The sequence below is a fragment of the Rhinatrema bivittatum genome, chromosome 6 (assembly GCF_901001135.1).
Source record: "Rhinatrema bivittatum chromosome 6, aRhiBiv1.1, whole genome shotgun sequence".
In the NCBI taxonomy this organism is placed as follows: Eukaryota; Metazoa; Chordata; class Amphibia; order Gymnophiona; family Rhinatrematidae; genus Rhinatrema; species Rhinatrema bivittatum.
In genome coordinates, this window is record NC_042620.1 from 4,327,637 (window position 1) to 4,340,731 (window position 13,095).

Genomic DNA, 13,095 nt, shown 5'->3' on the forward strand with positions numbered 1-13,095 from the left:
GGTGCTAACATTAGCAGATCAGGCGGGACATGCAGTGCATTAAGATGGATTATGGGTAGGAAATTGTGGGAGGTGCAACACCACAAGGTAGAAGGGATGCAGGGGTGAGGCCTGATGCGTCAGGGGGGAGTGAAGGGTGGGTAGTGTGGAGAGAACCAGTAAATCAGAAGATGATTTAAGGGTGAGGTTGAAGGCGAGATGAGGAGGAAAGTGTCTTACCGCTCCAGTATCCAAAGTTGGTGCCTCCTTCAAACATGTACCTTAGAAACAAAAAACAGGCTGTTACACCCTGAATCACTCCAGACCTGCCCTACATCTGATAATGGGGACTGCTGCTGAACATAGGGGCCGATGCAATAAGATGCACGAACAGCCACATCCCCTGTGCACCCGATGCAGTATTCAAATGAGAATAAATTCGGAGCAGCATGGAAAGGGCGCACCTATAGAGAAACGAGCCTCTCTGGCACTCAAAGGTTTATTGCATCAGGTACATGGTCGTCTAAATTGTGCGTTCCTAACAAAAGTGTACTTTTCTCAGGTTATATTTTTTAACACAAATTTTGAAAACCATGCAGGTTATATAAAGGGTGCAGGGAAACAAAGCCATAATTTACTGGTTCTCCAGTTTCCCTGATCAAGGAAATGTATATATTGTAACTAACTGAAACTGCTTTAATAAGCACTGGGTTAAAAATGTGTTGTAATAAAGTTAAAAAAATGTCAAAACTTTGCATCGAGCATGGGACAAAGCAGAATATTATGTAAATCCCATATTTCAGTGCATTTTATGAGGCTGAAGATTCATCTGATCAGAAAGAGGTCCGGTCAATTGTCCGTTCACCGCTTTCCATGGACTTATGGAAATCTGCTCTGCCTGCTGTTTGTCTGGACCTTCAGTTTCTCTTCCTTGGCAGAGAGCTGGGCATTGGCTTGCTCAACTTATCGATAAAAGTTCAGATAACATTAAAGTTTTTTCATCACTGATATTGCAAAAAATCCCAGATACAATTAGAGTTATCAATGCAAACAAACTGTGGTTTGTTTATGCACAGAAAACACCAGAACTTGTGCTTCTGCCCATAGACTAACGCTAGGATTGGAAACTTGACTCAGGCAACAGGAGTTAAGTTGTCGCACCTCTCTGCAGGGTTAATGCCTTCATAAGCATCACCTCTCCAAGTCATGGCACTAAGCAATACACAGAATAACTGGGACACATACTGGATCCCAATGCTTCAGGAACTGATTTGACTGTATTCTCTCTGTTCATTTAAGCCAGAATATCCCATCTTAATAAATAACTCTGTGCTCTGCTGAGCATGCCTTATTACAATGGGCCATTTGGGAGTTGGGAGCCTAAACTGGCACCAGGGTCAAGTTCCTACATTTAGGAGGCTTGAGCTCAATACACAAAAGCATTTACCCAAAACATTTTGGACTTAGTTGGACAAACCCTGACTTTTAAATATTCTATCTGGCTGAGCGGCTAAGCTTTACCCTGGCTACAAAGGGGGGCATTTGGTGACACGGCTTAAATTCACCCAGGTTATGATGAATATCAGTGCTAGCCAAATAAAGTTAAATTAACTATGGCCAGAAGAACAGAAGGCCTAAACTTAGCCAGATAACTTTAAAAAAGAAGCCGATCCCCTCCCTTAAAAAATGGTGTTAGCCATATCCCTACCACCTGAACCCCCAAAAGAGTAAACACCCAATTCACATTTACCCTTTCTACTCCACTCTCACATCCCCCCCCCCCAGCCGTCCCTAACCTCTTTAGCCTTTCATCCCCCTTCTCCAGCCTATCATAGCAACATATCAGTCACAAACAACACCCAAAACCACACGAACGTGTATTCCAGTGAACCTCTATTTGTAGCACAAAAAATAATAAATGGTTAAACTGGTATATTTTTTATGTCATAGCACATAGCCATCAAATCTTGTAGGACCCTTACTCACAGAGTCAGTATCACAATCAAACTCTCATTTGGTATAGGGTCACTTTACTTTATTTCAATCAACTGTGTTTTGTTCATTTTTTATATTATCTTTTTTGTTAAAATAAAACAAGTCTCTCAACGTGCTGACGAACTGTAAATTGTATAAACCATAGGAATAAACATAATTCGTTTGTGAAGCAACAATGTAAATATCAAGTCCCAATCCAATATATTTCAAAAAGGAGTACTCATCGCAAAATAGATCAAAGTCCCGAATCTCAACATGATTGTGTTTCGAACCACAAGGTCCTGCTTCAGGGGAAAAGACTCCTTCCAAACTTCTATCTTTGACATCCACAGAAATTTTTATTCGTTCCATCAGCATAGTTCCAACTGGCTATTTCTTCATACACTTCTTCTTACGCGGTCTAGATTCAGACTCGCACATTTAAAACATGGCAGCAAACTGGAACCTTTTAAACTCCTCACCGGAAGATACGGAAACACCCACAGTCCTCAACCAGGTCATATTCCTGCGGGCAGACAACTTGTCAACCAACTTCAAATTCTAAGAATATTCCATACTGGGTCAGACCAGGGGTCCATCAAGCCCAGCATCCTGTTTCCAATAGTGGCCAATCCAGGCCATAAGATCCTGTCAAGTACCCAAAAACTATCCATGAAGAGATAATACTTCTGAAAAGGCAATGGTCTTTGCCATGTGTCTAGACTTATCTAGGTTTTTGAAATCTCTCTGTTCTTCAAGGTTACCATGTCTAGCAAGATCATTACTTCCCAGCTGGATGATAACTGATGCTGGAGTCACTTTCTTCTGTAATTGCATTGACTATCTTTGGTATTTCTACTGGCGGAGGATCCTGGAAGCCATTTAACTGTTGTGTCCCCGTCAAAGTTATTTCCCAAATTGGTCCCTCTGACAGACTGCCAGCAGGAGGAGCTTCTTTTTATAATCTTTGATAATGTTTAAGGGTTTCTGGGTACACTGGGTGGCTACATCCTTTCAGACATCACCTCATTTTCCATTACTGGAGCTTGTTATCCAGTGCAGAAAAGGTATTAGGTAAGGGTAACTGAAGAGCGTGGATGTCTTCATAACAGGCCTTGTTCTGCCAGAACCCATTGTAATCCATTTATTCCTGCATTTCTGAAAATTGGATGTTCGACTTCTCTGTGGGATTGGGGATGGATATTCAGGATGCTGCACAGTTAAGGAAACAGGGTGTCGTATAGTTACATCTTGTTCTACCAAAACCCACTGTAAACCATTTATTCTTGGGTTTCTGAATCCTCTCTGGGAGCTGGGGAAGATATTCTGGATGCCACCAGGGAGGGGAGGTTTTCTGAAACCTGTGCAATTTATTTTATTTATTTATTATTTTTTATATACCAACATTCATCTCAATTGAGATATCACACCGGTTTACATTTTTGAGGTATTACATTTTTGAGGTTTACATAATTGAGGTATTACACCGGTTTACCAATCACTACAATGTTTTACTTCTTGTTAAACTTTTTATCTTTCCTCTAACTCTAATCCCAGTTAGAATAACCCCTGTTTTATTGTAACTTTTTCTTCCATGCACTTGTTATACTTTTGTAATGTATACTCTTATGTTTTAGTTATGTACGTTATAATGTATTGCTCACCCCTTGTTTTATGTAAACCGACATGATACGAAATTCCGTGAATGCCGGTATAGAAAAACACAAATAAATAAATAAATAAATAAAAATAAAAGGTACTGTAGGTATTTCTCTATCCCCAGAGGGCTTACAATTCCATTTTCAGATGAGTTAGCTGCTTTTTCACTGCAGACTACTGAAAAATTGAACAGCCCTTAAGTATCCAAAAGACAGGCCTTGGGACATAAGCAGAACAATTTTTACTCTGAAACACATCTATTGATTTGTAAATTAAACTGCATATCCTTAAAATGCAAATGACAATGTCTTTATGACATCAGAGTGGATTTCAATCGCCGACAAGGTCAACGCATCAAAAATACATGACAGTTCACGGGTACGTTCAAAATAAAGGGAGTCTTCTAACATGTCCAGCATGTAATTAGCATTGTCGTTTGCATTTTAAGGATATGTGATTTAATTTACAATTCAATAGATGTGTAAAGGTAGAATTTGAAGTTGGTTGACAAGTTGTCTGCCCGCAGGAATACGACCTGGTTGAGGACTGTGGGTGTTTCCGTATCTTCCGGTGAGGAGTTGCTAATGTTTGTAAGGTTTTGGGTGGACCCTTGGACACTGTGGCAAATGGCCATGCCCACGGGGGGAAGTCCCATGAGGGGCCACAGGTCAGGCTCAGCTTTAGGACACACAACACAGAATTATCTTTTATTAAACAAAGTTGAAAAGCCACCAGAGGTGGCAGTAGTGAGTAGAGATGAAGCCCGGCTGGGCTTGTAGTCCCTCAGGACACTGGAACAGCGATCCCTCAATAGCTGTGCTGTAGTGGAGAGAAATTGAGATAGTGAGTACAGTGGAGAATACACAGGGTTCTAGTATAGAGCCTCATTGGTAGATTACTCACACAGCGGTTTCTCCCAGAAGGTAACACAGAAGCTGGAATAGAGGCAGGCCCTCGAGGAGCGAGTACCTGGTTCCAGGGAACATCTCTGAGAGTATAGATGGTAACTCACTGATGGTGTAGGCAGCGGTTTCTTCCAAGCAGAAGTGAGCTCAGGCAGCGAGTCCGGCAACATGGGCCCTCGAGGAGCGAGTACCTGTTCCAGACAGCGACCTGAAAGAAAAGAGAGGGGCCCCCGAGGAGCAGGTACCCCAATAGAGTAAGTCCAATTAAGGTGAGGCAAAGTAGCTAGGTATGGAGAATGAATTCCATCCGTAAGGAGTCCCATCACCCTTGCTAACTCGATTAGCTAGCAAACAGAGTAGGCTTTTGTATCCGGGATGCGTGACACCATCACAGGGGGACGACCCTGAGGTTCGCGCCAAAGAAAGAATAAGAAGCAGGGCAGCGTGATGTGTGCGCCCTATGGCAGCTGAACAACATGGCGGGATACAGCGCCCAAGCCGGACCGGTGATGCCAGAGAGGACGGCAGGCAGACACCGCGGCAGCCAGGCGTCCATCAACCGCAGGGGGAGTCGCCAAAGAGGTAAGGAGGGCGGAGTGGAGACGTCGGGCAGCGACAGTCGTAACAGGAGTTTAAAAGATTCCAGTTTGCTGCCATGTTTTAAATGTGCGAGTCTGAATCTAGACCACGTAAGAAGAAGTGTATGAAGAAATAGCCAGTTGGAACTATGCTGGTGGAACGAATAAAAATTTCTGTGTATGTCAAAGACAGGAAGTTTGGAAGGAGTCTTTTCCCCTGAAGCAGGACCTTGCGGTTCAAAACACGATTGTGTCGGGATTTGGGACTTTGATCTATTTTGCGATGAGTATTCCTTTTTGAAATATATTGGATTAGGACTTGACATTTACATTGTTGCTTCATAAACAAATTATGTTTGTTCCTATGGTTTATACAATTTACAGTTCGTCAGCACGTTGAGAGACTTGTTTTATTTTAACAAAAAAGATAATATAAAAAATGAACAAAACACAGTTGATTGAAATAAAGTAAAGTGACCCTATACCAAATGAGAGTTTGATTGTGATACTGACTCTGTGAGTAAGGGTCCTACAAGATTTGATGGCTATGTGCTATGACATAAAAAATATACCAGTTTAACCATTTATTATTTTTTATCATAGCAACATAACCATTTAGGGGTAGACGCGCTAGTGCGTGCACATGCGCGCCCGATTTTGTAATCTGCGCCAGTATGTGCAGGTGGCGCACACAAGAGGGGGTAGACTTCATCAAATTTCACGCGGCGATGCATCCCGGCCTTCCCCTAACCCCCTTCCCCACCCACTAAACTCTTTACCCTAACTTTTTTTTTTTTTTTTAAATTTTGTTGCTTACTGCTCCGTTGGATCAGTAGCAACTTGTGTGCGCTGGCAGTCCCTTCCCTACCAGCCACCGCCAGCCCCACCCCTCCCCTCCCCCCAGACCTCCCCTTTCCTTCGCCCCGGCACTTCTCCACATAACGGGAGTTTTGCGCGTGGCTGGGTCCCTTTGAAAATGCGCGCGGCACGCACAAGGCCCAGCCACATGCGTAATCCCCATTTTCTACGCACACAGAATTAAAATTTGGCCGTTAGGATTTTGGTCACCCTTCTCTGCACCTCTTCCAATTCTGCTATAACGTTTTTGAAATGCGGCGACCAGACTTGCACACAGTACTCCAGGTGCAATCTCACCATGGAGCGAGATAGAGGCATTATGAAATTCCCTGTTTTATTCTCCATTCCTTTCTTAATAATTTCTAACATTGTTTACTTTTTTGACAGGCACTGCATCCTTTTCCAGCATTTCAATCATTTGAAAGGGCCAAATATAGTCTATAGTCTCTCCCTGCCCCCCCCGAAATCCTTCTCAGCAAATTCTGAGGGGCACTCGCCCTCCCCTCTGTCTCTCTCAGTGATTTGAAATGTCCTGCGGGATCAGAGAACATTTGTGAACACCCTAGAATGGTCTGTATTTTAGTAGAATTTATATCTAAACATGATTAGATCCTAATCTAAACCCTGATAAGAGAGAAAGATAAACCCATTGAGTCAATAACTCAGACAAAAAGGATATATTTTGATTATTTATTCAACAAAAAACTTTAAAAATAAGTATCTTTGAGTGAAAAGTAACAGCAATAATTCCAACTAAACATTTCCTGTAACTGCTGATCAGTCTCTCACATCACCCAAGAAGAATTCTGGTCAATGGGGTTTATTAGATCAGCATTGTAATTTGGCCAATCTAAAACACAATCTCTTCTTCTTCAGCCATTCTGATGCAGATTACTTGAATGTTTAGGGGTTGTCTTGCTGCATGACTCACTCTCAGCGCCACAATTTTCCGATGTACAACATCCAGCCCCACACCATGATACCTCCACCACCACGCTTGATAGGATGAGGTTCTTACTTTAGACAGCCGTGCTTGGGTTTTTAAACAAAACATTTCTTATTGTGATTGAAAAGTTCGATGTTTGACTTATTTGTTCAAGGAACATTATTCCAGAAGCCTTGTAGTTTATCCAAATGCTCTCTGGCAAACCTTAAGGCAGCCAGCAATGGGCTTTTTGGAGAGCTGTGGTTTCTTCTTAGCTATCATGCCATGAACACCATTCCCATTCCGTTTTTTCCTGATTATTGATGCATGAACTCATGCCAGCTGCAGCGAGACACACCTGCAGATCTTTAAATGTTAGTCCTGTGATTTCACAATCCTTTTTTGGTTTGGTCTTGGGGTAATCTTGGCAGGACAATTACTCTTGGGTAGTATCACTGTAGTCTTCAACTTTTTCCATTTGTAGACTAGATGGATGACATTGGATGGATGGAGACCCAAATGTTTAGACGTGATCTTGTAACCCTGTCCAGATGATGAGCAAAAACTTCTCTTTCATATAGGTCTTTTGACATTTCTTTTGTTCAGGGGCTGAGGTGGTAAAGGTCTTTTATGGTAAAGACCTTTTATAAAGGACAGGACGCCCAAACTGAATCATGCAAATCTACTCTGCAGAGTTGTTTTCCTGTTACCTAATTATTTAAGCACCTAATTCTAATTAGCCAACTAACTGTGCTAAGGAAATTAGGAGTTCGCTTATTATTTCACACAGTGTTTCTGTATTAAATCTTAGGGAGCCTGATGTTCAAAATGCCACATAGCTGGCTAAGTGATGCCGCTGCATATCTAGCTAAGGTCAGCACGTGCCACTTTGCCATCTTAGCCTGCTCAGTTTTTAGCCAGACAAGTCAGGGACCGGGAATGGGCGGATGCATTAACCAACTAACTCAATATTCAGAGTTAGCTGGCTGATTTATCCAGTCACCTTTGGTCAGGCAAAAGCTGGGCTGTTCTAAAATTAAAAAAAGAACCCGTAGTTTCCACATTAATCTAATAATACACACAAAAGGGAAAACATTGCTTGAAAGAAAAGAGTAGTACAGCTATTTCTCTCAATAGTGCATAATAAAAAATATGACAAAAAAATCTTTTTTATAGTTGAAGCCGCATCAGCAAGCCAGGCGAAGTCCCTCGTGGTCAACAAGGGCTTCCGGTCTATTCAATCATTTGCGGTTTCATGTTGTACTTATGACAAAGTTTTCAAAAATGATTTCCAATGAAATTACACTTGCTATATAGCTCAAAATTACTCAAAATAGGCCCAACAATGGCCGGTGTTTCGCATCTTCAGGAGCCACAGTGAGTATGATAAAGTTAAATGTTTTTTCAAACAGTTCCGACTGACTTCGGCTTCCAAGAACTACAAAAAACCAAATCAATTTTCCTATCAGTACATTTACTGTAACACATGCTGAATTCTGTTGTACTTAGCTTTAAGTCGATAATACCGTCAGTTATCTCGGACTGGCGTCTCTAGACCTTTTTCACCGGAACAGAGACCTCCATCGAAGGAGGGATTTAAATACCAGCTGAAAACGCCGCCAGATGACCGGATGAATATCAGCTGGAGATGCCATCAAAAGGCGTCAAGAAACGTAATGACTTCATTGCTGTGTTAGCAAAACAATTTTGAATTGTTTACCAGCCTCATTGGTACAACCATGAAATCTATTTCAATAGACTCAGGTCGACAAAATGGTATATATTCTTAATGGAACACAACAATAAATTTATAGAAACACTTGTAATTCTAATGCTGAATTTAATCCTGAGGGATGCACTGTTTTCAAAAAAATGAATCCATCGTTGTTCCGCACGGAGTAATCTTAAATTAAAATCTCCACCTTGCCACTGGGGGAACAGTTGTTCCAATACACAAACCCTCAACTCATCAAATATATGTTGAAATTCAATACAATGTGCTGCTAAACAATTGGTAAACAGAGGTTCGAAGGGTGCCTCACAGAGTGCCCGAAGGACCAAATTAAGACTCCACGAGGGACAAGTAGCCTGAACCAGTGGCTTCAAGTGCTTAGCACCCTTGAGGAAACGAATGATATCCGGATGAGCCGATACTGGATATCCATCCATGCTGCCTAAGAGGGAGCCGAGGGTGGACACTTGGACCCGCAAAGAGCTGAAAGACAGGCCTTTAGATAGGCCCTTCTGAAGAAAGGAAAGGACCTGGGGTATCTGAGCTTGACGAGCCGGTACGCCGGATTCCGTACATACATTCTCGAAAATTTTCCAGACCTGGACATAAGCAAGGGAGGTAGATGGCTTCCGAGACCGAAGCAGGGTAGAAATAGCTTCTTCCTTATATCCTTTCTTTATCTCCGCCATTCAAAAGCCAGGCCGCTAGACAAAAGCGATCCGCCTGCCGGAGTAGGCGTGGGAGATGGCCGAGGTGAAGAGGACCGTCCGTCGCCAGGTTTACCAGATCTGCGAACCACAGTCTGCGGGGCCACGCGAATGACCGGCCCCCTGTGGAGTTCTAATCTTCTGAGAACCTTTCCCACTAGGGGTCACGGAGGAAACACATAGAGGAGGACGTCGTGGGGCCAGGGAAGGACCAGGGCATCCTCTCCTTCCGAGCAGTGCTCCATCCAGCAGCTGAAGAATCTGGGAGCTTTGGCATTGCTCAAGGTGGCCATCAGGTCCAGGTGAGGAGGACCCCACCTGTGAACAATGAGATCCATCGCTCCGTCCGACAACTCCCACTTGCCGGGATCGAGATGTTGATGGCTGAGGAAATCGGCTTGGACATTCTCCTTGTCTGCTATGCGAGAGGCCGCCAGGCGCACCAGGTGCCACTCTGCCCAAGCGAGGAGCTTGCTGGCTTCGAGAGCCACCAGACGACTCCTGGTGCCCCCCTGTCGATTGATATAGGCCACCGTGGTGTAATTGTCGGAGAGTACACGCACCACTCTGCAGCGGATCAGCGGGAGAAAGATCTTGAGAGCCAGATGATTGATGTGCCAGCGGTACTGGACTTGGGACCAGGACCCCTGCGTGGCCTCAGATTGACAGACCGCTCCCCACCCAGAGAGGCTGGCATCTGTTGTCACTACTATCCACTGCGTTGTCACTACTATCCCTGCGGAGTCCTCAGGGGCATTCCCTTCAAGAGGTGTGCTAGCGACAGCCACCATTGTATGTCGGAGATGGTAGAACCGGAGAGAGGTAGGGGCGTCTGAAACTGCTCGGACATCAGCTTCCAGCGGGATAGCAAAGCTTTCTGTAATGGTTGGATATGCGCAAAAGCCCAGGGGACCAGATCGATAGTAGAAGCCATGGTCCCCAGTACCTGAAGGTAGTCCCATGCCGTGGGATGCAGGAGTGAGAGTAGTTTGTGCACTTGGTCCATAAGTTTGAGCGCCTGAGCATCCGGGAGGAACACCTTGCCGACTCTGGTATCGAAGCGAGCACCCAGAAATTCCAGGACCTGGGAGGGCTGAAGGTTGCTCTTGGAGAAATTGACTATCCATCCGAGGGAGGTAAGGAGAGCAAGGACCCGATTGACTGCTATTCTGCAGAGAGTCACCGACTTCGCCCGCACAAGCCAGTCATCCAGGTAAGTATAGACTAGGATTCCTTCTCGATGAAGAGCAGCCCCCACCACCACCATGACCTTGGTAAAGGTGCGGGGAACGGTGGCAAGGCCAAAAGGCAGAGCTCGGAACTGAAAGTGTTGGCCCAGGATGTTGAAACGGAGATACTTCTGGTGCTTGCGACGAATAGGTATGTGGAGATAGGCCTCCGTCAAGTCGAAGGAGGCCAGGTATTCAGCTGGACAAACTGCCGCTACCACCACCCTCAGGGTTTCCATTTGGAACTGGGGTACCCTGAGGGCCCGATTGACCTTCTTGAGGTCCAAGATGGGATGGAAAGAATTGTCCTTCTTTGGCACGACGAAGAAGATGGAATACTAGCCGATGACTTGTTCCTCCACCGGGACTGGAACTATGGCTCCCAAATCCTGTAGCCTGGTGAAAGTCTGGCAAACGGCCACCCGTTTCTGGTGACCGCAAGGGGAGACCATGTACAGGTCCAGCAGATCTAGAGCAAATTCTAAAGCGTAACCTTTCTCTATCACCTCGAGGACCCACTGGTCCGACGTGATTTTGATCCATTCCTTCAGAAAACGGGAGAGATATCCACCTAAGTCTAGAATGGAGGAATGGGCCTGCCTGATCTCATTGGGAGGCGGGCTCTGCAGTTGAATGTTGCGTGTTACCATCCAGGAATGTCCGGCAGCCACGAAAGGAATGTGACCATGCCTGGGACCTGGAGGAGTTCCCTCTAGGAAAGGAACCCCGTGCCTTGTTGGTATACCTCCTCTGTCCCCTGAATCGGGAACGCGTAGGAAAGAAAAACCTAGACTGTTTAGGACGGTCCTCCAGCAGCTTATGGATCTTGTTCTCATCCAAAGATTTAATAAAGCTGCTCTAGGTCTTCGCCAAAAAGCAACTTACCCTTGAAGGGGTGGGATTTGGAAGAGGAGTCCGCCGACCAGTTGCGCAGCCAGAGGAGGCGTCTGGCCGACACTGCTGAGACCATCACCTTGGCCTGTACACAGAGTAAATTGTAGATGGCATCCGCTGCATATGCCACTGCGCCCTCCAGTCGTTCAGCCTGCTCCGCCTCTGCAGAGGGGAGGTCCTGGGTGCTGAGCAATTGTTGGATCCACCTAAGACTTGCCCGCTGCATGAGACTGCTGCAGATCGTCGCACGGACACCTAAAGCCAAGACTTCGAAGATACGCTTAAGATAAAATTCAAGTCTGCGGTCCTGGACATCCTTGAGATCGGTGGCTCCCACCACTGGGATGGTGGTGTGCTTGGTGACAGCAGAGACTGAAGAGTCCACTTTAGGAATTTTCAGCATGTCCAGGCAATCCTCGGGAAGAGGATAGAGCTTATCCATAGCCCTACCCACATGTAGCCCCATCTCGGGAGCTTCCCATTCCCGAAGGAGCAGCAGCTTATGCATGGGATGGAACGGGAAAGTGCATGGAGGCTCCCTGAGTCCCGCCAGGACTGGGTCCACATGGGCTGGCATTGCAGCTGTAACCTAATCATCTGGAGGGACTTCAATCCCCAGTTCCTGCAGGATGAAGGGAATGAGAGGCTCCAGCTCTTCCCTCTGAAACCATCATAGCACGTGGGGGTCATCCCCTTCGAGAGGGGGACCCAGCAAAGACAAATCCGCGTCTGGATCCTGGTCCGGCATTGTGAGTGGCTGAGGCGGATCCGGGGGGGGGGGGGGGGGAATGGTACCCCGGTACCACTCTAATCCTTACAGAGCCTTGCGGATCCGGCGCCGCAGGAGCGGGCGGAGTGGGCATCCATGGGATTTTGGTGGGCGGGGGACTTGGGGGGGGCCTCCTTCTCCTGCAAACTAGCCAGGTAAGATTTGTGCATCAGCAGCACAAATTCTGAATAAAAACGTGGCCTGGATTTCCCGGGGGAGGAGAGGGGGGTCGGGGAGGTTGGGATACCATCTGGAGGGGGCCCAGGGCTCAAATCGGGGGAAGAAATGTGAAAATCTGGCTCCTCTCTCCCCTGTAGCTCCGAAGCGGGAGCTGCACGAACACCCAAAATGTCCGCCGTTCCCGCGGTTTGCTGGGTCAGGAACGGCCTGGCAATGCAACGTGAGGAACGCCCCCGGGTCCCTGGTGGAGTCAGCGCCGCAGAGGGACCCTCCCCACCCGGCAAACACCCCGAACAGAGCCCATCGCGGGAGAGCCACAAAGCAGGCTAAGCAACAGTGAGATCGCGGTATGATTGATGGGTCTGTCCCCTGAAAAATCGCCACAAGCAGGAGAAAACAGCTGAGCCGAGCTGGGGAGAGGAGCAAGTGCAGGTGATTGAACCCTGCCCATTCCCTTCTCTGCTACAGCAGAGGAAGTAAGCTGCCTTCCGATTACAATTATAAATAAAATCTTGTTTCTTTTTATTCTTCTTTTTTTTTTGACAGGGGAATGAGCTTCCCTATAAGTGCTGTCAGGGAATTAAAACGTCCCTGGGCCCAAGGTAGTTTCTTAGGGGGAGTGACTGGACCACCAGTATCGCCCCAGCACCGGGAAGGGAGCCTAGACTGAGAGAACTCAAGGGACAAGTCCTTCTAGGCCCCCCAA

General features: G+C 46.0%; 1 protein-coding gene across 1 annotated transcript in view; it reads right to left on the reverse strand.

Annotated features, from left to right (window-relative positions):
* The window catches only part of LOC115093355 (beta-galactosidase-like), a 156,791-nt gene that overhangs the window by 86,294 nt on the left and 57,402 nt on the right, over positions 1 to 13,095 (reverse strand). Inside the window, exon 6 of the mRNA XM_029604986.1 lies at positions 220 to 260. Coding sequence (XP_029460846.1) covers positions 220 to 260 — 41 coding nt within the window. The remainder of the gene's footprint in view (positions 1 to 219; positions 261 to 13,095) is intronic.